This window comes from Aquarana catesbeiana, linkage group LG06 (genome assembly GCF_042186555.1).
Source record: "Aquarana catesbeiana isolate 2022-GZ linkage group LG06, ASM4218655v1, whole genome shotgun sequence".
NCBI lineage: Eukaryota > Metazoa > Chordata > Amphibia > Anura > Ranidae > Aquarana > Aquarana catesbeiana.
In genome coordinates, this window is record NC_133329.1 from 107,787,716 (window position 1) to 107,813,739 (window position 26,024).

General features: G+C 41.8%; 1 protein-coding gene across 1 annotated transcript in view; it reads left to right on the forward strand.

Moving 5' to 3' along the window:
* Window positions 1–17,978, forward strand: part of NTN3 (netrin 3) — a 179,028-nt gene extending 161,050 nt beyond the window's left edge. The window contains exons 6-7 of the mRNA XM_073636633.1: window positions 2,831–2,905; window positions 8,725–17,978. Coding sequence (XP_073492734.1) covers window positions 2,831–2,905; window positions 8,725–9,053 — 404 coding nt within the window. The 3' untranslated portion in view covers window positions 9,054–17,978. The remainder of the gene's footprint in view (window positions 1–2,830; window positions 2,906–8,724) is intronic.
* Window positions 17,979–26,024: the final 8,046 nt, after the last annotated feature.

Here is a 26,024-nt window from a genome sequence, read left to right on the forward strand (position 1 = left end):
GATCAGGCGGGAGTTAAAATGACAGCCATGCAGCGCCTGGATACTTCCTAATCAGCATTATTCCTGGTGATCCTGCCAGTCACAGCTCCTTAGAGCTAGGACCTGGGGCTGTACCTGCCTGTGCCCAGCACTCAGCTGGCATGTGATAGGATTTCCAAAGTCTCCCTGGCACTGCTCCCTGGCACACTTTGCGCCCTCCAACCCACAACAGATGGCCTTTTTCACCCTGGCTGAATCCCAAGGCTTGTTATGGGGAGGCCGTTCTATTTACACCTTTCAGTATGGTGGGGGGCAATTTATAATCCCATCTATGAAATAGGTGTTTCATTCATGGGTGCTAGGAACTCAAACTCAAACAAATAATTAGATTGAAGCAAAACAAAGAATCTTATAGCAACCAGTAAGAAATATCCTTTACCTTTAGTTAACGCTCTACACCGATGAAAGAGGAAACCTAATATGAGTGGCTACATCACTCCTAATGCTTCAGTATCAAACTGAAGGCATTTTCCATTTTTAATGTATTCAGGAGAAGAAAGTACTGCTTTTTTTTATTTCATTTTTAGTCATGTAAATATAATTGATTAATTAAGTTAAATTGATAATTACATGTATTACTTTAATATAATATTCCATATACAGTACATTTTTGAACTGAACATTTTGCAGCAAGCAGTTGGCATGCGCTAGTCTTCTACTGCCATGCTGTAAATATAGACATGAATAGCAGGATCTCAGATTACACAAACAATCGTACCTGTTTATCTGCAGCCATCTCTTCTCAACAGCCTTTCAAAAAGCACATTTTACACAGAAAGTCTTAGCTCTGAAAAGCAGCATAGATCTGAAGTCGCACTCTGCAGAGTTCAGTGAGGAGAGCTCTGAGCCCTGATTGGAGGGAGGGGACACACCTGCCTCCTCACAGTACAAGGGAACATGCACAGCTGTGGTTGTCAATCGCAGGCTGCATGCTGGAGTTTGCCCTACCCCCCCTTTGCCAATTATCACTTCAAGTTGGGAAAAGCTGTCAAAAGTGACTCATGCAGCAGGGAGAAATCACACTCAGTGCTCATGATACAGAGACAGTACAGTATACGGTACAATACACACTACAGAAGGATGTGCTTTGTTCATATTTCATGTCTGAAGTTTACAACCACTTTAAATTTGCCAAAACTATGTAATAGCAGACATGCAATTGTCATGAAAAAAAGTGTGACAAACGTGGTAAACAACACAGATGAAAAAACATGTAAAGCTCAAAGCTCAAAAAGGTGCATTAACTAATTTTCTAATAGACATATCAGTATGGATGTCATACCACTTTCTCAAACTCAGTCTATCTAAAACTGAGCTCATCTCCCCCCCCCCCTCCTTCCTGTGCCCCCTCTCCTGACTTTAGTGTCAAGATCAATGGCACAACTCCGCATGCCAGGGTGTTGGGTACCAATCTTTTGGCCCCCCTCATCTAATCACTTTCCAAATCTTGCCTCTTCAACCTCCATAGCATCTCCAAAATATGCACCTTGTTAAGCAACAACACCACAAAGCTTCTAATTCACTCCCTGGTTATCTCTTGCCTTGACTATTGTAGAGTAACTGTTTCCTCGTTGGCCTACCTTTGCATTGAATATCCCCCTTTAGTCTATTATGACTCAGATGAGATGACTCATCTACCTTACCAACCAATCAGTATCCCTTACCCATCTCTGCCAATCACTCCACTGGTTTCTGCTGACCCAACGGTTGGAATAGGTGCAGCGTGGTGTGGAAGTAAACACGCAGAGTGCCATTTTGTCCCGATTTTCAAAGAACAATGTATTGAAACAGCAGATTAACAGCACAAACAGGCCCAGCGGGAAGGCTCACCCGTCCAGGGCTACTTACAACTATGCAGCAGAGAGACAGTGGTCAGAAGACTCAGGGGTGCCGACAGCATCTTCCACGAGGAGCGATGAGTGGCCTGGCTGGTCCGACCCAACAGAGAACCTTCCTGGTAAGGTCGATGTAGTCCCTGCCCTCTCCCTATTCCACCAGAGCCTTTCCCTATCGCTGGCACTGTCCCTGTTAGACGGGGAACCTGCTCCTACCCTGTCCACTCGCATGAGGTGTGCCAAACTCAGGGGTCAGAGTCTTAAATAGACTCTGCTTGACCTAAGATGGCTACCGGGGTCACAAGGAGCATGTGCATCCAGCCGGATCACTGCACGGGTGACTGAAGAAATCATAGAGAAATCCAGCTTCTCATAATATCCTCTTACACCTGTATTGCCACTGTGGTCGAGTGCCACTTGCAGTGGAGAATATAGACTGCAACTGCCTACACAACAAATACAATTCAAAATTATAACAACAACCTAGGCCAATTACAACTACATCACCAACCTCAAAATACCAACCAACCCTTCTCTTTGCTCCTCCCAAGATCTCCTGCTCTGTAGCTCCCTTGTCACCTCCTCCCATGTATTGAAAAAAAGAGCTAAGTGTTTGAAAGTCTTACTTGCACCTCCTCCCATGTTCTTCTCCAGGACTTCTCCAGAGCTTCTCACATCCTCTGAAACTCCTTATTCCATCTGCATCACTTGACCCTTCCTTTTACATTGTAAACTTAAACGAGCAAGACCCTGTGATTCCTCTTGTATTGAATCGTTTTTGGTTTTTTTTGTAATATAAGGATGTTATAATATAAATAATAATGATAAAATATCAGCTTACAAACTTAAAGACTGTCAAATAAAACTGACTAGAAACAACTAAAATTTCCCATTAATTAAAGGCAGAAATCTATTTGAATTCCAGTGCAATATTTAACTTTTTTTTTTTTTTTCAGATTGTGAACAGTATTGCAAGCCTCCAAAAGGAAACTATAAAATCAACTTGAAGAAATATTGCAAGAAAGATTATGGTGAGCTTATGGGAATTTGTCAAACAGCAGGCCAGGGGTGCAAACAGCAGGCCAGGGGTGTGACTAATGGACTTACTGAAAAATATTTGGAGGGGGCAGGAAAGGAATTTGACTTACCAAGGACAGGATTTTCAAAGAGACATTCTTGTTATACAGCTCATTCAAATATTCGAAAACTATTAGAAACCTATTAAAAAGTCTCAAAAGTTACTAGCACTTCCTACAATTCAAACCTAGAGATCATTCATCTTATCAAAATGAATCAGCTTTTCAAAGTATTGGTGCTGGTGTGAGAAGGGAGAAAGTCTTAGGGCCCTTTTACACCTATTCGCTTTTGCTGCACTATAAGGCACCTTTTCAGCCTGACAAAAGCGCATCAAAAGTATTTCCCTTGACATTCTATGTACCTATTCCCATCAGGGCACTGCGTTTTGAAAAGTCCTGCATGCAGCATATTTTGTGCCCTGTGTAAAAACAACATATACTGGTAGAATTTAGTTAGGAAATTTTTTATTTTAAGAACATTCATTTGATTTTCTCGCCTGCACCCGGAGGCGAGGGACGGGTCGGCTTCGGGCGAGGACATTGCGGGCACCCTGGACAGGTAAGTGTCCTTATATTTGTTTGTTCCCTATATTAAAAGTCAGCAGCTGCAGTATTTGTAGCAACTGACTTTTCATTTTTTTTTGCAGGCGAAACTCCACTTTAAGCAAAGTGCTAGTGCACTATAATGTCTGCTATTCAAATACTTCAAGCTCACAGTGCTATGCCTGTTTAAATGCCAATTCATAGTAAGATTTTTATGTGTTTCAATAATTAATTAATATCTTTCCATTATTTAAAACCCAGTATCTCTGTATTCTGTAAGGGGTTTAGAACAAAGCATATGTCATTGTAACAGGAGTGGTAGTTACTGTGGGAAGGCACTTATTACTGCTCTTGAATCAGTACAAAGTGGTGGTGCTCTTAGTATCACTATAGGTTTGGGACCCCACTGTGAGAATGATGAACCCATGGCACTACTTGCTTTTTCTGCATCACGTGTCATGGGCTAGGCCTTTTGGCTGAGCCTGGGGCAATTTTTATTACCAGGCAGCATGGCCTAACACAGTGCATTTACACTGGCACTTTTATATTTTTTGCATTAATTTTGCATTTTTTTTTTTTTTTCCATGTGTGTGTTACTTGCACTTTTTTTGTGTTCCCTTTTCACTGAGGATGGAGGGTGTGGGTCCTCTGGCCTACCCTGAAATCTAGGGGAGGAGAGGAAGTCCTGGTATGGCTGCATTTTTTAGTGCCAACATTCTTTTGTTTACATTTCATCTGTCAGCAGGGAGCCCGCTGACAGCTGATGAGTCATTGGTTGTGAAAGAGGAAGTAAACCCAGATGGGTTTTACTTCCTCCTTTGCTTCTCGCAAGGCCTGCAAATTAAAAGCATAATGGGCTAGTATGCATGTGCAGGCCGCGTCCATCTTCGCCCCTCTTCCTTCCCGGGCCGCGGACTCCGGCTCTGTGACTGCCCGGAGCCGCATGACGTCACTCCCACGCATGCACGCGGGAGCCGTCAGTCACGGCACACGGCGGTCCATTTCTTCACAGCGCATGCGCCAATGATGACATCGGCACACTACAAGTGAATCATCTCCTAAATGGCGCACGTTTAGGAGATATTTCCACTACCTATAGGTAAGCCTTATTCTAGGCTTATCTATAGGTAAATGTCACACAAAAGGGTTTACAACCACTTTAAGGACGCAGTGGCCTGGCCTGTTCCATAACAACCAGCTATTCTTCACACAGAATTAGAATCAGTCAATCATTTTTCCACCGATCTTAGTTCAAGCCGTTCAGGGAATCTGTAATTAAACTAATTTCAACAAAATTTGTTACTATTTTATTTGGAGATTTGGATATATCCGAATCTCTGAATAACCAAAAATGTGTCTGAATTTATATTTCGGACCAAAACAAATTGCACATGTCTAGCCACAACACCTAAGCTTTTTTTCTGTACAATGCCTCATGGGGTAGCCCTTTTGGCCCAGAGCAGGACAATTTTTTTTGACCAGGCCACAAGGCTTAGCCAATGAACTTTTTTATTTTGCTTTCCATACTTTATATGTGTTTTCTTTTTCCGCTCAGGATAAAGGGTGTGGGTCTTCAGGCTTACCCTGAAGTCTAGAAGATGTGTGGCCATCAGGTTCCTTCCTCCCCTGCCTAGGGGGGTCTTGCTCATCAAGAGAACCCCTCACCTAATACTCGTTGGTTGGCTTCAGCTGACCATGAGCAGCAGGGTCCGCCAAGTCTTTTGACTAGGTGGACCTGAATGGGCCTTACCCCTGTCAGGAGTCTTGTGGCCTGAGAAAGGAGGGTCGGGGAAGGGTCTTTCCTGTTTGGCAGGGGACTTTTAGATACACCCTAAGAGCACTTTTTTTGTTCACTTATGATGCTTAGTATTTTTCTCACCACACCACAGGCTCGAGGAAAGAAAATAGGCTTTTATGACAGCTAGGTGGTTTAAGTTTGAGGTTTCTCTAAATGTGTGGGTCAGCCTAGACATAAGATCATTTGAAGAGTAGCATAAAGGCTTGAAAGCATCTAAACCCAATAACAAAAGTCCTTAGATATAGTGGCTGCATTCATTTTTACTTTTTCAGGTTGTTTCACCAGATGATCCTGTAAATATCCTGTCCCTGAGTTATGGGCAGGGCCAGTAGGTTGGTGCTCAAGATGGAGGAAAGGCACACCGAGACTAAGTAGAGTGGCATAGTTATTATTTGGATAAGTGGAGGTAACAAATAACAGGTGGAGAACAGTGGTAAACTAATTGCTTAACAGACTCAGCAAGTTGATAACAGCGTCTCAATGACATAGGCCTCACAAGTGTAGAAACTCTCAACAATGTTTTGGCACTGTGGCATAGTACCCGCACTTATAGTATCTCCTTGATAAGACTTACGTTGCTGAAAAAGCATTTGGTTAGAGAGGGGTGGTCATTTGGTGGGGTGGCCGTAAAAGCAAAACCTAGCAGACCGATGGTCCAATCCTTGTCACAACTCTAAAGTCCAGAGATAGCAGAGCCAGCGGAGGTGTCCCCATTCTGTCCCTCCTCATGAACCTTTCCCTAGGCCTAGATGCTCTGTCCCTAACCAGCATGGATCCTGTCCCTTGACTACCAATTTCACTAATGTGCACCAAGTGCAGCAGGACATATTAGCATTGTGTTCACCAAAGATTATCGCAGACGCAAAGGTCATTTAGTGTTGCAGCATCCAATTAGACCACTACTCCCCTGGTGACACCTACAGAGGCTTCAGAGGAACAAGGTTTCTCTCATCCTCTACTCCCTCTGTAGAGTGGTCAGCAACAGAGCGACACCTATAGAAGGGGAGGGAGTCATGGTTGTCACCCAGGCTTGACTTTTAAACATGTCTGCCTTAGTTTATCTCCATTACATGGCAGATTGGTGGGATTAGTAATCTACAGATACACTGTTTTTTATTTTCAGTTCAGCTCACAGGAAGTGACAAGGACACTGCATTTCTGGCAAGAACAGGTATTTCTGTACTTGCAGAAAATGTTTTAGCTGGAAACAATAAAAACGAATGCAGCCAATCCATTTAGGGACTGGCGAGCTGCAGTAGTTTAGATGTGTATTGTTGAGTTTGGTTATACTTTAATGAAAGCTTAGGTCCATAGGTCAATATGGAGGTATAGTTTGCTGTAAATGGCTGATTAATTGCATGTAAAGATAATGTAGAAACAAATAGGAAAAAACAGTCTGTGGTGAATGTGGATCCTTGTGATCTATACTCATTTTATAGGTCTATAAGTCTTCCAAAGATTCAAAGAGTGCATTTATGCTGGGGTCAGTAAAAGTTCAGAGACTGACAAGTACCAAGGGAATAGGGGTGTATGGCCAATGCTATACATATAGAATATACAGTATGTATGGCTCACGCTAGGGCCTATCTTTCCATCATTGGCCACATAGCAGCCAGAGAATTGGCTATCCACACCCATTCAGCCACACAAGAGTTGAGAGGCACAGAGAGGGGAGATGGTTATAAAAGGTTTGTATTCCCATTAGGACAAGAAATGAGAAAGCACTCTTGCCTTTTAATTCATGGGACAGTTTTCCACCTCTCTTTCCCTGTTTCATAGGCCCTCTCCCTCTCTATTTCTTTTCATAGCTATCCCTTTCTGCGTCTGCCAGAAATGTTAAAAAGGATATCGACCCCCCCCAAAAAATCAAATATCCATGGGAGGGAACCGCATGCTAATGAGATGCTAATAATCACCTGGCTGCACAGCCATTGGATGTAAACTGATGGCCCCTAATCTGTCTGACACGGTGACCATTCATCCTGAGCACGGAGGGGAAGAAACACATTGATGTATGGCAGGGGCTCTTGGCGTGCGGAGAATAGAAGAGGCGTTTTGGGTCTGTGAGACAAGAGAGCCTGAACCAGGCCTCCCCAAGCTGTCCCTGTCAGCAGGACAAAGACCCCTTGCTGATAAATAGAGCTTTTTGGAAGTGGGGGGTAGTGGTTTTATACCATAACCTCAGGCCCTGGTGCCTCCCTCAGCCCAAACAAGAGCCATTATGTGCCTGGTATGTTAAGATTTCAGTTGGATGGTGACCAAAGTTACTATCTCTCTGTATAAAAGCTATCTTGGGCAACATAATTTATATAGATAGCTACTGTTGAGCTGGCATGTTCATTAGCCTAATGCCTGATGCCACTTTTCTGTAAATCTAAATAGGCTAACGTCTGCAGAAGATGCAGCTCCTCCTGCAAAGCCTGAAGTAACATAAGGTATTAGTTACTGGACAAAATAACAATTTTGTTTTTTCAGAGGCTATTTATACCAATGTGCACATGCATTAGTGTGAATGGGCTATTATAGTTTCCCTTTTAAAACATACGAGAATTTAGCAAAAAGATGCAAACAGTTCCAGGATTTCTACCTAAAATGCAGTTCCGTGCAGTAACATTCAAGTGTGTTACTGCAGAAATGCAGACAAGTGTGAATAGGCCCTGAATCTGGATTTACACATAGTATACGTATGCATTATATAACTAATTAATTGCTTGAGGAAAGAATGTTGTCATGCGTTGAGGTGCACACTAAGTCCCATTAATAGGCTGTAATGCACGTCAACATAAAAAACGGCACATAAGCTTTTTTGGGCAATGCACATCAATGCAACACACAGATGTGAAGTATATTCATTGAAAACAATGGCAAACCATGCACCAAGAACATACCACCAATGAAGCCAATTAAAACAGCCACCTCGAACAGCATTCATGGAGGCACATGGGGGGGGTAGCACTGAGGCCAGAGAGTCCATGCCAGACATTCTGTTCTCAGTGCATGTTTTGCCCTGTGTATATTCCCCTGGATGGTTGGGTGTATTTGTCCAGAGCCAACATTCTGTGCATAAAATTATTGATAGAGTAAGAGAAAGGAACAAAGTAAGAAAGTAGAGAAGGAGGGTATCTTGCTGGGTCCACAAAGAAAAAAAAAGGAAAGGAGGGGAGAGCTGGGAGGTAGATCCTGGCCACATCATGGCCTAAGAAAGGTTGTTCATGTCAGAGGGTTAACCATACTGTATACAGTATATGTTTTAGCCACTGTATATACAATATGGACCTGTTCACCAAAAGTTCCATCTCAGTTTTGTTGACCACAAACAATGCAATCTGTTTTCTATTTTTTATATGACACATAAAAAGACTAATGGTATCTGTGTACCAAGTAGTAATAAGCATTTTAGATTTCTATTTTATAAATGACCTTTTTTTTGCAGTGGTCCAAGTGAATGTCTTGGAGATCGAGATGGTTGGATCATGGGCAAAGTTCACGGTCAATATCCTTTCTGTATACAAGTGCCGAGATGATCGAGTGAAAAGAGGAGACAATGTGTTGTGGATCCACATCAAGGATTTGTCCTGCAAGTGCCCAAAGATCCTGCTGAGCCGCCGATACTTGGTGATGGGCAGCAGTGAAGGTCAAGGAGACAGGCCAGGAATAACAGCTGACAAGAACAGCATGGTGATTCAGTGGAGGGATGCTTGGACCAGGCGTCTGAGGAAACTCCAGCGCAAAGAAAAAAAAGGAAAATGTGTCAAGCCATGAGGGTTGTTCAGAAATGAGAACTGTAAACCTGTACAAATACAATTTATAATGTTCTGAACAATGACCGTCCCCAAAGTTTGGAGGTCTAACTAAGAGCTGGGGTGCTCTTATGAAAAACGTACATGAAAGGAGGCTTCTTTTCAGGACTTTAGTAGAGTCTCTCTCACTGAAGCTAGAGTTATGATGTTAATAATCCATGATTAGATCTACGCCCCTTTCTTACATGCTGGGACATAGTATCAGCCACTACCTGTCCGCCAACTAACCCCAATGCACACTAGACACTGTCCCCTTTACTCACGGGGCTCAGACCAGCTTACAGACAATACAAATGCTATTGGAAAATGTAGGGTCATCATGAAATTGTGACCTGGTGTCACTTGGTTACAAGCCTTGGTTCTTCGAGTTAAGGCCTCTCTAAAATGTTTCTGTCTTGGACACCCACTTTTAATTGTCTTATTTTTAAAAACCCAATCCAAATCCTATGAACTTACAAACTTGAAAACATTTTACGTGCCCAAAGTTCTTTTACCAGCCCTCATTCATCCACACTGGGCAGCCTTTGTAAAGGATGCAGAAATATCAAGTACATTAACAAAAGTTTCCCAGATATATTATAACATGAATCTGTACTTCTTATGAACTTCTAGAGGCCAATTTCCATGGAGACATCATTTTCATGTTGCCGGTCTGGGAAGATGCTGAAAGCTTTATGAGTTTCAGGAAATGTACCTGAGGTACAAACTATAAAAACTTTTGCAATAAAGCAGGACCTTACTAGATGCTTTTCTGTTCATTTCTCAGCTGTGAGAAGAAAAACAGCAGTATCCTTGTCTACATTATCTTTCTAAATTATAACAGTGTTGACCAAGAAAAAGGCAAAAAAAAAAAGACTATACCATTAAGGACATTTCCATTTAAACCTAAAACTCAAAGAAGCAAAAAAAATCTTACTTGGCTCATAAATGGCAATTTTGTAACACTATCTAATTTAATCTAATCAACTAATCTCCTAGTAAGAAGAACTGATTCTTATAGTACCTACATTGCAGTTTATCGCTGGTGGCCAAATGTTGAGAAGACCTGCAGAGCCTTTGTACAGTAACCAAACCTCTGCCAAACAATAAACTGTTGTAAATTCCTTCTGGACTTCTAATGTTTTTAGGACATGGATGCTTCTTGAATGTGTAAAAAATATTCCTGATATGTAACATACAAGACTTTATATTATCTAATGATGTTATGTGTAAGACTGACCTTGCTCATTGCTACAGAGTTACAGGCTTGTGTGACGGTGAAAAGGCGACTAATATGAGTGATATGTAACAATAACTGTGTCGTTATAACCACCCTCAGTACATTGAGGTACTGTCTGCTTAGTTTAAAATTCAGTATACAATATTTGCTTTGCATATCTAGGCATTTTCATTGTCCTGGATTACCCCATCCCTAAATCTGCAAAAAGTTGATTTGTCAGGTTGAGTCTATATAGTAAGGAAATGTTATTAGACGCCCATAAGACTCTCTGAGCCCCAGCATGCACATCTACCATTTATTGTAGGTTGGCAGTGAGTTAGTACTACATGGCCTTCAATTACCCCTGCTTATCACTGCCTAAATGATAAGTGCACTTTACTGATGTTTCATATATGATATAAAATGGATGTGAGAAAATGGAGGAATATATTTAAAAGTAACACAAAAAGTCACATTAGCCTCTTTAAATCTGAACACTTTTGAAATTCATATATCTGAATGGTTTTATCCACCAAAGGATTTATATTTCTGTTCATTCAATTTTGTTATTTATATACTTCTGTCAGCCTGCTCACTGGACAGTTCACCATTATCACCAGGGCTGTCCCGGGGATGGATGCCATTTTTTATACCTCCCCACTGTGGCAAAGATGGCCACCCACACACAACTCATTGGCTTAGAGCATGTTAAAAGCGAAGGCTCAATGTCACTGAGCAGAGTTTCCTGCCTGGCCGTGGAGGCAGGTGCACTTTTAACAGGCATCCGCAAGTGCAGTGGTGGGGCAGGGAGCTCAGTAATGATGAACCTGTGTTCTTACCAGGGTCAACGTTACTTAGCTGCACTGAGGATTGGGTGTCCGGTATTGAAACTCAGCCGTAGTGCCTTCCCCACCGCCTCTTCACTTGAGAAAGATGCCTCGATTTGCCTTATAGGTGGCCCATATCATCACCCATATCCACTAAGTATGGAGGTGATGTAGGGAGCAAAAAAAAAAAAAAAAACAACCTCAGAGAGTAACAGATTGACTTTCCTTGTGGTGCAGTCAGTGTAGCAGAAGTGAGAACATTTTAAGACTGGCAGAACAAAATTACAAATCCTTTGGCAGGCAAAATAGGAAACATATACCCTTTTCAAATGTTGATTTAGCTGTTTGCCTGAAGTTCCACTTTTCTGTATCTAAGCATGTTTTGCAAATATAACTATTTCCTTTCCTTTTCTTCTCTTTTTAAACGTGTCTTAGATGTTCCAGCCAAATTTAAATCCTCCCTCTGTTTACTAAAAATAAATTGTAGTTACCATTTAAAACACATCCAAAGTAGCTGGAGTAGTGTTTTATGTTAAAATGTAGGACAAATATTTACCTATTAGCTCCATGTAGCAGTTATCCTAATGCCATGCTGTCCACCTTCATTAACATAGTGATAGTGCTGCTTGGGGGTGGGCTTTGGAGTGATGCATCAATCACAGCACAGTACTGAGCAGAGCAGGGGTGTGGCTATGAGCATACTGCACTCATTCATTGGTATATATCAGGGATATGCAATTAGCGGACCTCTAGCTGTTGCAGAACTACAATTCCCATGAGGCATAGCAAGAGTCTGACAGCCACAAGCATTACACCCAGAGGCAGATGAATGATGGGACTTGTAGTTTTGCAACAGCTGGAGGTCCGCTAATTGCATATCCCTGGTATATATAGTAAGAAAAAAACTGCGCTGGAAATAAAAACCCTGAAATAAGCTGCAACTTTAAAGTGAAATACACACTAATACAAATGAAAAACAAAATATAGTTCTAAACCCTTAGCCTAATAAAAACGTGATGATGAAGAATGATCAGTTAGCGATAACTTCAAAAAATAGTCCCACATATAAATTGATGACTCTGTGAATGTTTAGTGACGGTAAATCAGAATTCCAATGACGGTCAATCAAGCTTCCAATCAAAAAATCCTTAGCAAATAGTGAATATATCAACTTGTGAACAATTCCAAGGAATTGGTGTGACTTTGTTTGACAGACCCACCACCATAAGAAATGTGCGCTTACCAGCTGCACAGACAAGTATTGCCTGTGACTAACACCCAGCCAGGGCCTTTTCCTCAGTGGTGTTCCGATATCGGTCCAATCACCACATCTGTGGGGGGTCTTCTGGTCTGGACCTTAACTGCACGGATCCTCTGCTGTGAGCTTGTACACAGCTCAGTGCAAGATGGTGCTAACGTGGCTCAGAAAGAAATAATAAATGTGGCCATAGGTAAAACCCGCTTGGTTTTTATTTAAATATTAAAAGCACAAACACCAATTAGGCGTAAAAAAACAATGGACAAAAAAATGCGGCCGGCCGGCTGCAATACACACGCCCGTGCTAACAAACAATGGGACGTAACGCGCGGTGTCGTCAGCACGGCGCTCCTCCCAACGTGTTTCGTCACAGGCTTGACGTCGTCTTGGGGCACAGGCGGCGTACTGATGCACCGCTTCTTATACACAAAACCAAGCCTCGTTCTGAATCGTAGGTGGCTGGCTCTGGAACGCCATTTTAGAAGAGGGAAGACAAGTTATTAAAGCCAGAAGTACTCTACACATTAAGCCTAAAGGGTCTGGACAATAGTACACATATATCTGTATTAATTCTCATCTAAACGGCCCAGGTGTCCCCACGTGACAAAACCTCTGTATCACAGTGGATTACATCAAGGGACAACATGGAGATGGCTCTCAACAAAAAAAAATACTAAAAAAGTCGTCACCACCGGCACTGATCAATATCCAGCTGTGACGCTACCTTTAAACTCCTACATAGAGAAAAAATGGAAACTATAAAACCATTTGAGGTTTTAATTGGAGTCCATTCATTGGTGCTCCTACACACAGCAGACAGGAACATTTTCAGACAAAAACAAAAGCAGAGAAGCGCTGCTAAGTGCGGTAAGGCTTTGTATTTTAAAAGACCCCAAAACAGGGCTACTTACAATAGATAGGTAAACAACAGGCACATCAATAGGTGAGGTGATGTTATTTGCTTGAGAAGGGAGCGTGCGTGCCCCTATGTGGTATAGCGCATGCTCCAAGACGCATTGCATTCTGGTCCTGAGCCTTGCCTGCGTCATCCTGCTCCTGGCTGTCCACTCGCTTCTGGAAGGACTTCGGCAGGTATCCTCTTCCACAGGGGACTTCTGGCACATTCCATCTGGCAGTACCAGCAGCTCCAACTGGGGTTCCAAACCTACACCTATTGATGTGCCTGTTGTTTATCTATGTATTGTAAGTAGCCCTGTTGTGGGGTCTTTTAAAATACAAAGTCTTACTGCACTTAGAGGCACTTCTCTGCTTTTGTTTTTGTCTGTGTATATTCAGAGTCTGCTAAACTCCACCAAGAAGCCTGCCCTAGTGCCTTGGACATTTTTGGACTTATCGTGGACTTATACCTTATAATTACACTCCTTGCATATTAGGTATTATGACCAAGCCTCTGTGCCTATAACCTCCTTTTCTTGTTAGGATCATTTTCATACTGCTCTGCAATAGGGAACACTGGTAGGTGATTTATAGCTAATGGCTGTATAAGACTAACATTTCAGCTTATGTTTTTGGGTAGAAAAACTGCATGCCATTTCTACGGTGTCTACAGTAAAGCTTTAAGCTATCTTCCAAACACTGTGGGCTCTATGCATACAGAATTATATCAAACAATCATTTCAGCATCCTTTTAGATGTGCATGATTCTAAAATTTTACTTACAATTACTTGCTGAAGTCACATGAGATGTACTCAACTAAAAGGTGAGAGATAAGTCTGGTTTTACCAGATTCCCAACTTTGTGAACACATGCTTTCTTATATTTCACTTAAGGTGTATATGGAAAACATATTTTTCCATATACTGGTATTGGCTCACCAGATGTAGAAGACCGCATTCATTTTTAATTTGATCTCAATGGTGCACTTATCTTTTAATAAGCAGAGATGAACAGAAGGTAAGATACGATTTTCAGTCCATTGGATCACTAGGATGTACCAGTGTATGACTGTTCAAGTACCCTAGGTGGTGAGATATTCTCAAAGTTTCTAATGTCATTCAAGCTGTTATTGGTTATAAAACAATTGCATTAGGATCTCAAGACCTAATATGAGAGGAGCTGCATTCACTTCACCTGGTGTTCCCTACTCTCCTGGTCTCTTATGCGCCCCGTTAAATGATGGTTTGGGTCTACTCAGCGCAATAGCTTATTCATTTTATTAAGCTGTTATTGGCTGGTTGCTACAGTTCCAAGTGCAGCAGAATTATCCATGTTTATAATGCTTTTATTATAACTAATTATCAAATACTTCCATCATGTGACTTGTGTAACTCATTGTTACATTGGCTATGGCATATTATGGAATATGCATGCTGTCTAGTTCAGTGTTTATAAAAATTAAACAATAGGAGATTTTGTTATATATGTGGCTGAAGCATTGCAGACGTCAGTTGCTATACTTTGTTATGTCCAAATCTCCTTTTCTTTGGGCCAGTGTATATATATCTCACTACAACCTGCCCAATCAATTCTACATTTGGATACTGATATTGGTGTAATGGATTCCCCTTTCTCTATTTATGTGAGTTTTTCTGTTTTATAGTGTAAATGTGTGTCTTATGTTGACTTGTGAACAGAAATGGCAAATCTTAAATTTCAATGATAACTATGTTACATGCATAAATCATAAATGAGATACTGGTCACATATAGGTTTCAATAAGACTCCCCCCACCCCATCCCATTAACTATAGTGGCATGACGGGGACCTGGCACTCAGAATAAGAGGGACACTGTGAAATGGCATTTGTATAACCTGGGCTTTTACCTACTAAATTACCTTAATAATTGCCTCCTATGGGAAAGAGAATGCTAGGTATCTCCCAAATAACACAAATGTGTACATCAAAAGCTGATAACTGGGTGAAGCGAGAAAAACTGAGGTAAAGGTTAGGTTAAATGTTAGTTGCTCAGCCGTGCTACTAAAATTGGTAGCCATTAATTGCTAGGGGTAGCAATTGATGACAAAACTGATGGAACAAATTGATACCTATGGTGTAAGCTATACTATGTAGGATGCAGTAGCATAAAAGTTAGCTATAAACTCGAAAACAGATGAAACATAGTTTGTTTAAGCACTGTGTATCACAAACAATACAGTTTTTTTTAACTCTCTTGCATCTCATTGCTACTGATCTCCTGCAACCTCTATTAGCTTCTTCTTGGCTAAATGCACTCGTTCCAGCATTGGCTGCACATCATTACTCTGAACCAGCTTTCTAAAAATGGACCGTGGCTGTGCAATATGTGTTGGCATGGCCGCTTGTGGTCTCTACCACAAGCGAATGTGGCCTCTACCAGAAGCGAATGTGGCAGGGGGACAATGCAGGAGCAAAACTGGTAGACTGTTGTCACCCCATAGCCTGGACAGTCGTAACAGCTCCATAGCCTAGGATGGCAAGGCACTCCCCTTCTACCTCCTTCTCCTCTCTCTTCTCTAACAGACATGCTCTAGACTGCACTGTCCTCTGGTATCTCTTTCCTGTGGAGACCGGAAGTTCAAGAAAGCAGAACTGAGAGTTGTAAATTGGAAGTGCTGGGGTAAGACTTTTAACAAATAGTTTACTAGAATATTTTTTTTTATTGTGCTCAGTCTGTTAAGCTAAAAACACTGATGGGCCTAATACAACTTTTAATTACAACTGCATGCAGCTTGTTTGATTTACACAATAGGGAGCAATTTGTACCATCTGTTTAGTAAATGATCACTGCATTTACCATTAGATTGCTAGAGATTTCAGTGGCGTGATAGAGTCAGTAAAATCTCCAGAGTGGCTTAATAATCTGCACATTTTAGTGCAAGTATATTTAAGTGGGCTGTCATCAAAGCTCCTTTCAGACCCACCTTTAAAAAAGGGATCAATTGAAAACTGAAAGAAGATTTACAGATGATACCACTATGTTTGTTGTGGGCCTCATCTTTACTACTTGTGACACAAGGCTTGATTTTCTCTTGTTCAGCCCAAGGGCTGAATGGGAGAAATGCAATTGATTCCCCCATCTACCCTAAATAGCGTGAATGGAGGAAACTAGTGCCGGCTATTGTATTTGGGCAGGCATGGCATACAGCAGTGCTGCTGAACAGTGACTGCATCTGATAGGGTGGCCAATAATTTTGCATCTGGCTCAGTTGATGTTTAAATCAACTTTTGTTTGGTGGTGCTTGCATGACCATCCAGTGACTCGATTGGCAGTTGTTACAGCTGATAAAACATTTCTCCAAAACCATGCATGCTTTTCAGGGAAAATTTATGCCCTAAGAAAAGATCCCTGGCTCAGCTGAGGGTAACATAAGTGACTATACAAAAAAAAAAATTGTTCCCTAAGATTGGTCATCCAGAGGGTATCTGAGACTGTAAAGTCATTTGTTGTGGACAGCTGATTACTTTGGGCCACTAAACAGCTGAATTACCTTATGGGTAACAGCTATACCATAACACTATGTATAAGTAACAAAGACTGAATAAGCCCAGGAAAAATGCCAAGACCCAGGTCCCTCTGATTATTGTGGATATCAGTATTAAGCCTTAAAGAGACCCTGTCACCAACTTAAAAATTGTAGGTAAAAGTACAGAAAAATCACGTATTGCAAATGCTTACTTGCAGCATTTTCCCTTTCCATAAATTATTTTGTATTGGCTTGCAATGTACCTCTGAATCTGCAAGAAAATCTGACTACTTCAGAAGAATAAATTCCAATTCCCTAACATAGCTCTCTCTCTCCTTGCACGTCAAGTTTCCCTTTCTTCTAGGAGTGTCTTATTAGCCTGTGTGCTGGCCAAGCTCCTCTGCCCCTCCCCTTCTTACATACCAATGTAGGAGCAATGAAGGGGAATATTATAGGTCTTTTTCAACCACGGTTCTGTGGAACACTCGGTTTCCTCCAAAGGTTACTTGGGGACCTTAAGCTGTGGCTGATTGACCTCCCATTTGATGATGCCTGCATAGTTCTGGGGCCAGCACCATTTAACCGAGCCCATGACATGACACCAATGATCTTTTAGAGAGGTATTCTTCCCATTGACCACCAATGTAAAGGGCATTTTTCCTATTGGCCCTCAATATATTAGGTTTATCATGGGTACGCTGAGACCTGAATATCATTTTAAGAGTTTTTGTAGGGTTAACAGGTTGAGAAAGACTGCTATAGAGAGTCACTTGAGTGACTGCCAGGACTGTTGACATCACATTCAAGATGGGGGGTGTCCAGTAGCATTCTCAAAGCTTTAGAATGTCGAAGCAAAGGCTTTTACAGGGGAATAACATGCCTAAAATATGTTAAATCTACATATACTAGTATGGGAAGATTGTTTTTGAAATGATTAGTCTGGTTACAAGGTCTCTTTAAACTTTGCATTGGCCTATGTATAGATTTCCAGGCCCACCCAGCAATGCCCCCTGTTAGTTCTACTAAGAATCTTTTATTTACAGTCAGCCCTGAACACTGTGCCTCTCTCAGCAATCTCTGTGTGATAATCTACTTCTACCACATCCTAAATTCCTTTTCTTTGTGGCGAAGGAGCAGGCTCCCGCCCTGTAAACACCTTTCCGACATGGAAACACATTTAATAAAAAGATTTACCTGAACTTGTGGATGTTTCTTTTTATTTCCCGGTGATCAAGTAACCTGCAAATTGGGATGTGTGGAAAGAATGCTTTTATGTGTTCCTAGATTTTCGCAATGTGCCGCTTGTGTGTCAGAAATTATGCTGGAAATGATCTTTGAAAACATAATTTGGAGGTAATTGGCTCACAGATGGTTATGGGATGTGTCAACATATTTCAAAAATTTAAACCGAAAAAAGAGCAGAGGGAAAGTGAAGGAGATGGAAAGGAAAGGAAGAAAAACTAGGACATAAACAGGATGGGACAAAAATGGTACAGAAAAGGGCAGCAAAGAAGAAACGTTAAAGCCAAGTCTGATTAACCTTTTTTTTACATCCAGAGGACTTTCTGGTCCTTATTAGGAAAGTGTTCAATTCATAGCCCTTTTGACATGAATTATCTGTTAAAATCTTCCCAGACACAATGTTGCAGTTGGTCAAAGCACAAAGTAGCAGCCTTACTATAAAGTCCCCCCTGAAGATCCTCTCCTCTTGCTGCCCCTCTTGTAGACTGCTGTGCAAGTAACATGCAAAGGCCATATACTGCGGTAAAGTCAAGGTATGCAAGAGAAACAAAATTGGAGGATGACGAATAAACAAATAAAACTTGCACAAGCCCAAGCCTCATCCAGCCTCAAACAATAAATGGAGGGCCCAGCACTTGTGATGGAAACAGGCTCAAGATTTACATACCAGCCACTGGGATCAGCTGTTGGTGTCCCGCAGGAAAGACACACATCAGTGTGGTGTGTACTGTAGTAAGGCTAGAGCCCACCAAGAAGATGGCCGCTCACAGGATGGAGACATTTTGTAAAGTTTGAAGATACTGTGTAGAACTATGTTCATATGGTCTGGAGATCTTCTTCAAGAAGATCAACTGCTATATGATCCCTGCTGGAGTCTCATATGGGCAGCACAGTTGCTAAGTTGTTAGCACTTCCACCTAGCAGCACTAGGGTTGTCGGATCAAATCCCAACCACAACACTACCTGCCTGGAGATTGCATGTTCTTCTTGTGCCTGCATGGGTTTCCTCTGGGTACTCCGGTTTCTTCCCACATGCTGGTAGGTTAATTAGCTCCTATCTAAATTGGCCCTAATATATGTAAGAATGTGAGTTAGGGACCTTAGATTGTAAACTCCTTCAGGGCAGGGACTGATGCGAATGAACAATATATGTGTAAAGTGCTGCACAAATTGATGGTGCTATATAAGAACCTATAATAATAATAATGTGACAACTGCCCTTCCTCACCAATTATGCTTTCCTGTTGGATATTGACATAATGATGCTTACTTGTCCTACCTACCACAGCTGTTTGTCAAATGACCAAATGTATAGGCATTGTTCATGAGATCTCAACTGAAGTGGTTTTGGAGGGGTAATGACCAGGTAAAGGTGATTTCCAAGTAAAACCAGCCATATAGCAGCCCTTACTGAACTATGATGCTAACTTACTGAACCCTGCATGCCCACTTAAGCGGACCTCCACCCAATGAATTTCTCTCATTTACTCCCTCCCCCTTACACAATATAATTTTTAAATTATGTTAGACAGCGTAAATACCTTTACTTGTGTTGCAGCACACCACTTTGTGATTCCTCGTCTAGGCAAGGAAGGCATAGGGTTCAGTCCCCCACTTCTTCCTTTAATGTCTATGTCATGTCATTTCAGGAGTCAGCCTTTCAGTGCGGGATGAAGTATCCTAGTATTTAGGACCTGGCAGACCATGTCTGCATATGCGCAGAATCTCACACATATGAGGACATGCTGCAGGCTTCACAAGGCCCCAAATACCTGTCAGAGGTAATCCTGCATATGTGCAGACATTCCGCGGGGCTCTGCAAGGTCCTAAAATTTTGCCAGAGCCCTAAGATATGTCTGTGCATGCAGGAGATCCTGCGCATGTGCCCACACGGAATTTTTCATTTTGTTTGCACCTCCCCAAAAATTTTGAGCACCAGCTGCCACTGGTCAGCACAGAGACAATACAGGGAACTTCACAGGGCTGTTTGTCAGCTGTGGATTGTAATCCCTTCTGACCTCCCAGCAGCAGTGTGTGTGTGAATGCCTGTACCCTGTAGTGCACCTGATTAGTGCACTTTTTAAGGGAGTGAGGTTATTTTTAATTCAAAGCGGAGTTCCAGTCAATTTTGTGTTTATTAAAAGTCAGCAGCTACAAAAAAAGTGTATCTTCTGACTTTTAATAAAAAGACACTCACCTGTCCCACAATCCAGCGACGTGGCCACCCAAAACCTCCATTCCCTCCCCCGCCTGTCCACGGCGCTGGCAGTACTACTGTGGGCAGCTGGCCGTGACAGCTTGCATGTCTAACTGCACTGTCCTGCAAAGCCGGGCAATCTTTTGGGAACTGTGATGTGTCCCAGAAGATTGCAGGGTGGAAGGGCCGCCTAGGCGGCTCAAGCGGAAGTGGGAGCTTGTCGGTAATCATGATGCATCACGGAATCGAATCGTTGACAGATAATCGTAATTATATCGAATTGTGAGACTAGTGAAGATGCGCACCCCTAATATATATATATATATATATATATATATATATATATATATATATATATATATATATATATATATATATATATATATATATACAGTCTACTAGTGTATATGTGTGTGTATATATATATATATATATATATATATATATATATATATACACACTCTGCATTCAGCGTAGCCTATATATACAGTGCATTCGGCGGTGTACAGTAGATAATACAGTGCAGGCGGTGTACACAGTATATAGAACAGTGTGTACAGTTTCAAATACACTTCAGGCGGTGTACACAGTATATAATACAGTATAGTGCAGTGTTAAAAAAAAAATACCAATCATGTCCAGAAGGCCTCGAAGGAGAGGCAGACGTATAATATGTGTCCGTAGTGCAGTCCGTATAGTATATATACTGCAGTTCAGAGTATATAAAAAAAGGTTTTCAAAATTTTTGGATCTAAACTTCCCTCCTCTTCTGAAAACGGTTAGGAACCTTCTTAACACATGGCACACTGCCCTCTACTCCTGGTTCGGCCACTGTAACATACTTAAAATGAGTATTCTCCCTAAATTCTTGTATCTCTTCCGAGCCTTACCTATCCACATCCATATCCCTGAGTTACTTTAAACAAACACACTCAACATTCATAGAATTCATCTGGGCTCGCAAACGACCACGTCTCAGCAGGAATCTACTTTCCCTACCTAAACAACATGGCGGCCTGGCAATGCCAGACATCCGCACTTACTACCATGCAACACATCTAAGTAGGCTAATAGACTGGTGTCGACACCGTGATACCAAACTATGACCTCAATTGGAGCAAGCCCAAAGTTAAATACCCCTGTATAGGGCACCCCTGGTGCTATGCATCGCTACCCACCAATACTAAACTACATCCTCTTATTGGCCCTACTACGGGAGTTTGCGCACATCTTTTCTCCCAAGCTTCTCTCTCATTCCGGAACTCGCCCTTATTCCCTATACCGGGAAACCCTCTGTTTGCGCTGGGAATTCATGATGAGATCTTTCAGAATTTGATCAGCTCAGGCTATTTCCAAGCCTCTCATTTCTGAGCAGCAGGATGTTGGAAGACCATAACAGAGCTTTCTCACCCCGCGGGGCCTTTCTGCTTAGATTTTTTAAGAGCACTTCAGCTTCGCCATTTCTTACGGTCCGTACCGCCTCCCAGTGACCCTAGCCAACCCCTCATGACCTTAGAAGAGTATTGTACAGAAACTGGAGTTCTACCACACACACTCTCACCTACAACCTGTTGATTGTGCCCCCAGCAGATTACCAATCTGCTGGGGATCGGGTGGAAACGGGATCTAAATCGTCAATTCAAACCAAGCCAACGACATCATATCCTCCGATTCACACACAAATCCTCCATCTGTACAAAAATGCAAGAATCTAACTTCAAAATTATGTCGAGGCGGTACAGAACCCCATCAATCACTACTGCATAAATTCTTCCCCTCAAGGCCCGACTTATGTTGGTGGTGCCAGAGGGACCAAGCAACTCTCCTACATATCTTCTGGTCATGCCTCAAGATTGTAGACTTTTGGAGAAATGTCGGCCAAATCGTGCAGAAATTCACGGAATGTCCTATTCCAGACTACCCCACCCTCCTTCTTCTCCATGCTTCCACAACCCTGGAAAACACTTATAAGAGGGCCGTAATCCGTCACCTCCTTGACGCTGCCAAAGCATGTATTCCCCTCCATTGGAAATCCTCACATCCACCTGTGGCTCAGAAAGGTTGAGGACATAAACAAAAGAATTACCCCCCCTTCTCGCCCCCCCTTTCCTCTTCTCCCCACTTCTAATTTCCTTTCTCTCCACCTACTGTCCAAAGCTATTTCTTTCTACTCTTATTACTTCAGATATAAGGAAAACTGTAAGGGACGAGACTCATGGAATAGCACTGCATACCTCCCAACTATCCCTGATTTGGAGGGACTGTCCCTGATTTGGAGCAATGTCCCTCTGTCCCTCATTCCTCCTCATTTGTCCCTCATTTTGGTCTGATCTATATAGATGTATATAAAATGCACCTTTTATCTATCAAAAAAGTGTTTCCCAGTGCTAAACCTTTCATCTGATTTCTAAATTGCTGCATTTGTAAATTCCAAAAGCCAATATGAAGGAATAGTAGTGGAAAAAAAAAAGCACTTGGGGGTTTAACCAATCTTGTTTTTTTGTACAATTCTCCTTTAAGGTGGCGTGGCAAAGGGTGTGTCCTATAAGGGAGTGCATACTATGCCTAGTAGAACTATATATCAAGACGAGCTGACGTATTATAAACTCTGAAAATCAATTTAATCTCCGTCATTAATCTCTCCTCTCCTGTAATATTACAAACTGTTATGAGGTGTAGCACCACATATGTTCTTGTATTATATTTTGCTTCTGTATCTTCATTATGTTGACCCTGTGGGTCTTGTCTCCTGGATTAAATAAAATAAAAATATAAAAAAGACAACATGCTTGGGACTAGCCCTGTGTCACAGCTGAGAGTCATAATACGATAGCTCATGAGGGTGCATCCCGGACCACTCCATCATCTGGACTTTCCATCATCCGTCCACCACTGCTCTCACCCTGAGCTGACTTTATTCCTCTCATACCATCTACACATTACTAATTAAACAAGGCTGCAGCCAGTTACAGATAACTCTCAGTTCCTCAGTAGACAGAACCAGACAAACAATGCTTTTCATAACTTTACTTCTTTTTCCAAAGGAGAGCAATAACAATCCAAATATTGGTGGTAACATCTCCAGAGAATATCACGATCAATTCAATCAATGCCTATTTACTAGGTGCAACCCTTTCCTTTATATTTTATCAAAAGATGGATAATTGCCCCCAAAATTAGCTTAAGTGTATTTTTTACTGAAATTTTGCATTTCCTAAACAACCGTGGCTAATATTGTATGGCATCCAAATTTGAAACTACCACTATTTTATTCTCTGGGGTGGCTTTCAGAAATATATGCCGTTTTGGGGGGGTTTATGTAATCTTCAGGCCTAAAATTTTTTTTTTTAAATATGTGTGCAAAAAGAAGGCAAAGACCATCTCTGGGAGCGAAAGGGCTAAATCTGCCAGGAGTTCAGCTTTAGCTATTCCAGCCTGTACTTCTTTCCTAGGTAGTTGCTACTGCTTCCGTCTGTTGACGCCTCTGCAGCTCTATGTTAAATAGCAAAATCTAGAATTGCAGGGCTGTCATGTTATTAAGAACAAAATAAAAAATAAAAAAACATTGGCAGGGATGTACTAAAATAAAGCAGCCATAAATGGGGAAAATATCGGCATTAAATGAGTGTATGCTATTACTGGTATGGCAAGCCGCATTCCTCCTGCAGGTCATATACGTTAGCTGGGTGCCTTTTATTGTAAAATCTGTAGATAGATTTCTTGGATGGCTTCCCCGCACTATTAAAAAGTGGAGAGAAGACAGAAAGAGACGCAGACATGTGCATGAAAGAAAACCACCTGGATGAGAACGAGCGGAGGGAAATGTGGAGGGGGAAAGAGGGGGGTGAGGACAGATTTGCAGGGGATGAGATGATAATTCATCGCATTATCATCAGCCGCACACCTGGGTGTTGTAAAAATGAAAAGACGAGACCTAGAGGAGGAAAATGGCAATATAAGTCACTCTGGGCAGACCGCAAGATATATCTTTATGTGACCATATATTTAGAGAAAACCCGCCACTACACACCAACATGATGTCTGAATAAAATATCAGATTTTTACAACTGACTCTACAAAGCAACAGCACATTGATGCCCCCTGTGCACCGCTCCAGTATGTTGGTTTTTGCACTTAACATGCAGTGCATTAAGAGCTGTTGTACATGGGTGCCAAAAGTGCCACATTTAGATTGGTAAAAGAAGAACTACAGAAATCTGCATTATTTGTCAGTAATTTACACATAAATATGTGCAATTATGCACAAAAATCACACCTCCCATATATTATTTAGCATTCTGGGAACTAAAAGAGTTTTTATGTGTGTACGCACATATACGCGTGTAAACATGCACACTGTATATGGACCATACTCACGTTTTTTGAGCAGGAACTTTCTTCTAGGAATATATCAGTATCATGTGCAAAGACCCTAAGGCACCCTTTTCAGACACACATTAAAAAAAATATTGCATGTGGTAAAATGAACATTTGCACCACGCATTATCACAAGACAAAGATGGTAAGTCATTGCACATAGTTGTGGCACATTGATGCTGCATTTATGGGGTTAAAACAGGTGGTGAGAAAATGCCACATTGCCTCCTCGCCGCCTGTCAAACACCTCTGAAAAACCCCTGGGAAACCTTGTTGCATAAGTCTATCTCATACTGGACCAAAGCCCAGAGGAAGCTGGTGGGGTTTGCGTTCCTGGCGGCTCGGCAGACATTGGACAGAGCCTGGCGCCAGCTTTTTCAAAACTTTGCTGAGGTCAAACAGTGGCTCATGGGAACTATGATGCATGAGAAACTCACATACCCACAACAAGTTCCTGTAGATCTGGGACCCATGGATAGCCTTTAATGACCACCTGGTCCTGAACTGCTCCTTGCTATCTATATGACTGCCCATACAGTCTAAATCAGGGTGAGGTGGTAAAATGGATAACATGGGAATGCCCCTTTCCTCCACTCAAGGTCAAGCTCCCCCTTCCCTGCTGTCTTCTCTTTCTTATTCCTTCTCTCCGGGAGCCATCAAAGATCATAGGCATCTTTTCCCCACCTTTTCATCTTTCTCCTTGGATGCTATTCTCCTTTTCCAGGCATCACAACCTTTCTTTGTGTTAAAGTGAGAGCCTCTACCTCACACGATATATGTACACTATATACATGTTTTTTGGGTCTCTCCTGCTCAAACCATGTATTTCCTTATTTAATTTATGGATTTGAAACTGTTATCATGGAATGTTAGAGGGCTCAATGATAAGTTTAAGAGGGCGCTAATGTTCAAATATCTGAACTACCACAGACCCCATATTCTTTTCTTACAGGAAACCCATTTGACAGGCAACAAAATCCTGGCATTACGCAGCTCATGGGTTCAGCAGGCCTTCCACGCTACATACTCAGGTTACGCTAGGGGTGTGGCAATCCTTCTGAACAAATCACTACCTTATAAGGTGTTACATCTTATTACTGATCCACTGGGCAGATATATTATCCTGTTATTAGAAATTAATGCTATGATATTCGCCTTCGTCAATATTTACATACCTCCTCCCTTTAACCAACAGGTTGGCGATGGAAACATCCAGGAATAAAGACCTACTCCTGTTTCTCCTCTACCCATAAATCAGGTTCCCGGATTGACCTAGCCTTTGGCAATGCACCAGCATTGACTATAATTAAAAGTGTAGCCTGTCTTCCCTCTGGTCTCTCTGATCATGCTCCCTAGAACTGTGTATGGCCTTGAAGGATGCAAGGAATCCCGACTGCTGGCGTCTAGTGCCCAAATGGATACAGGACCA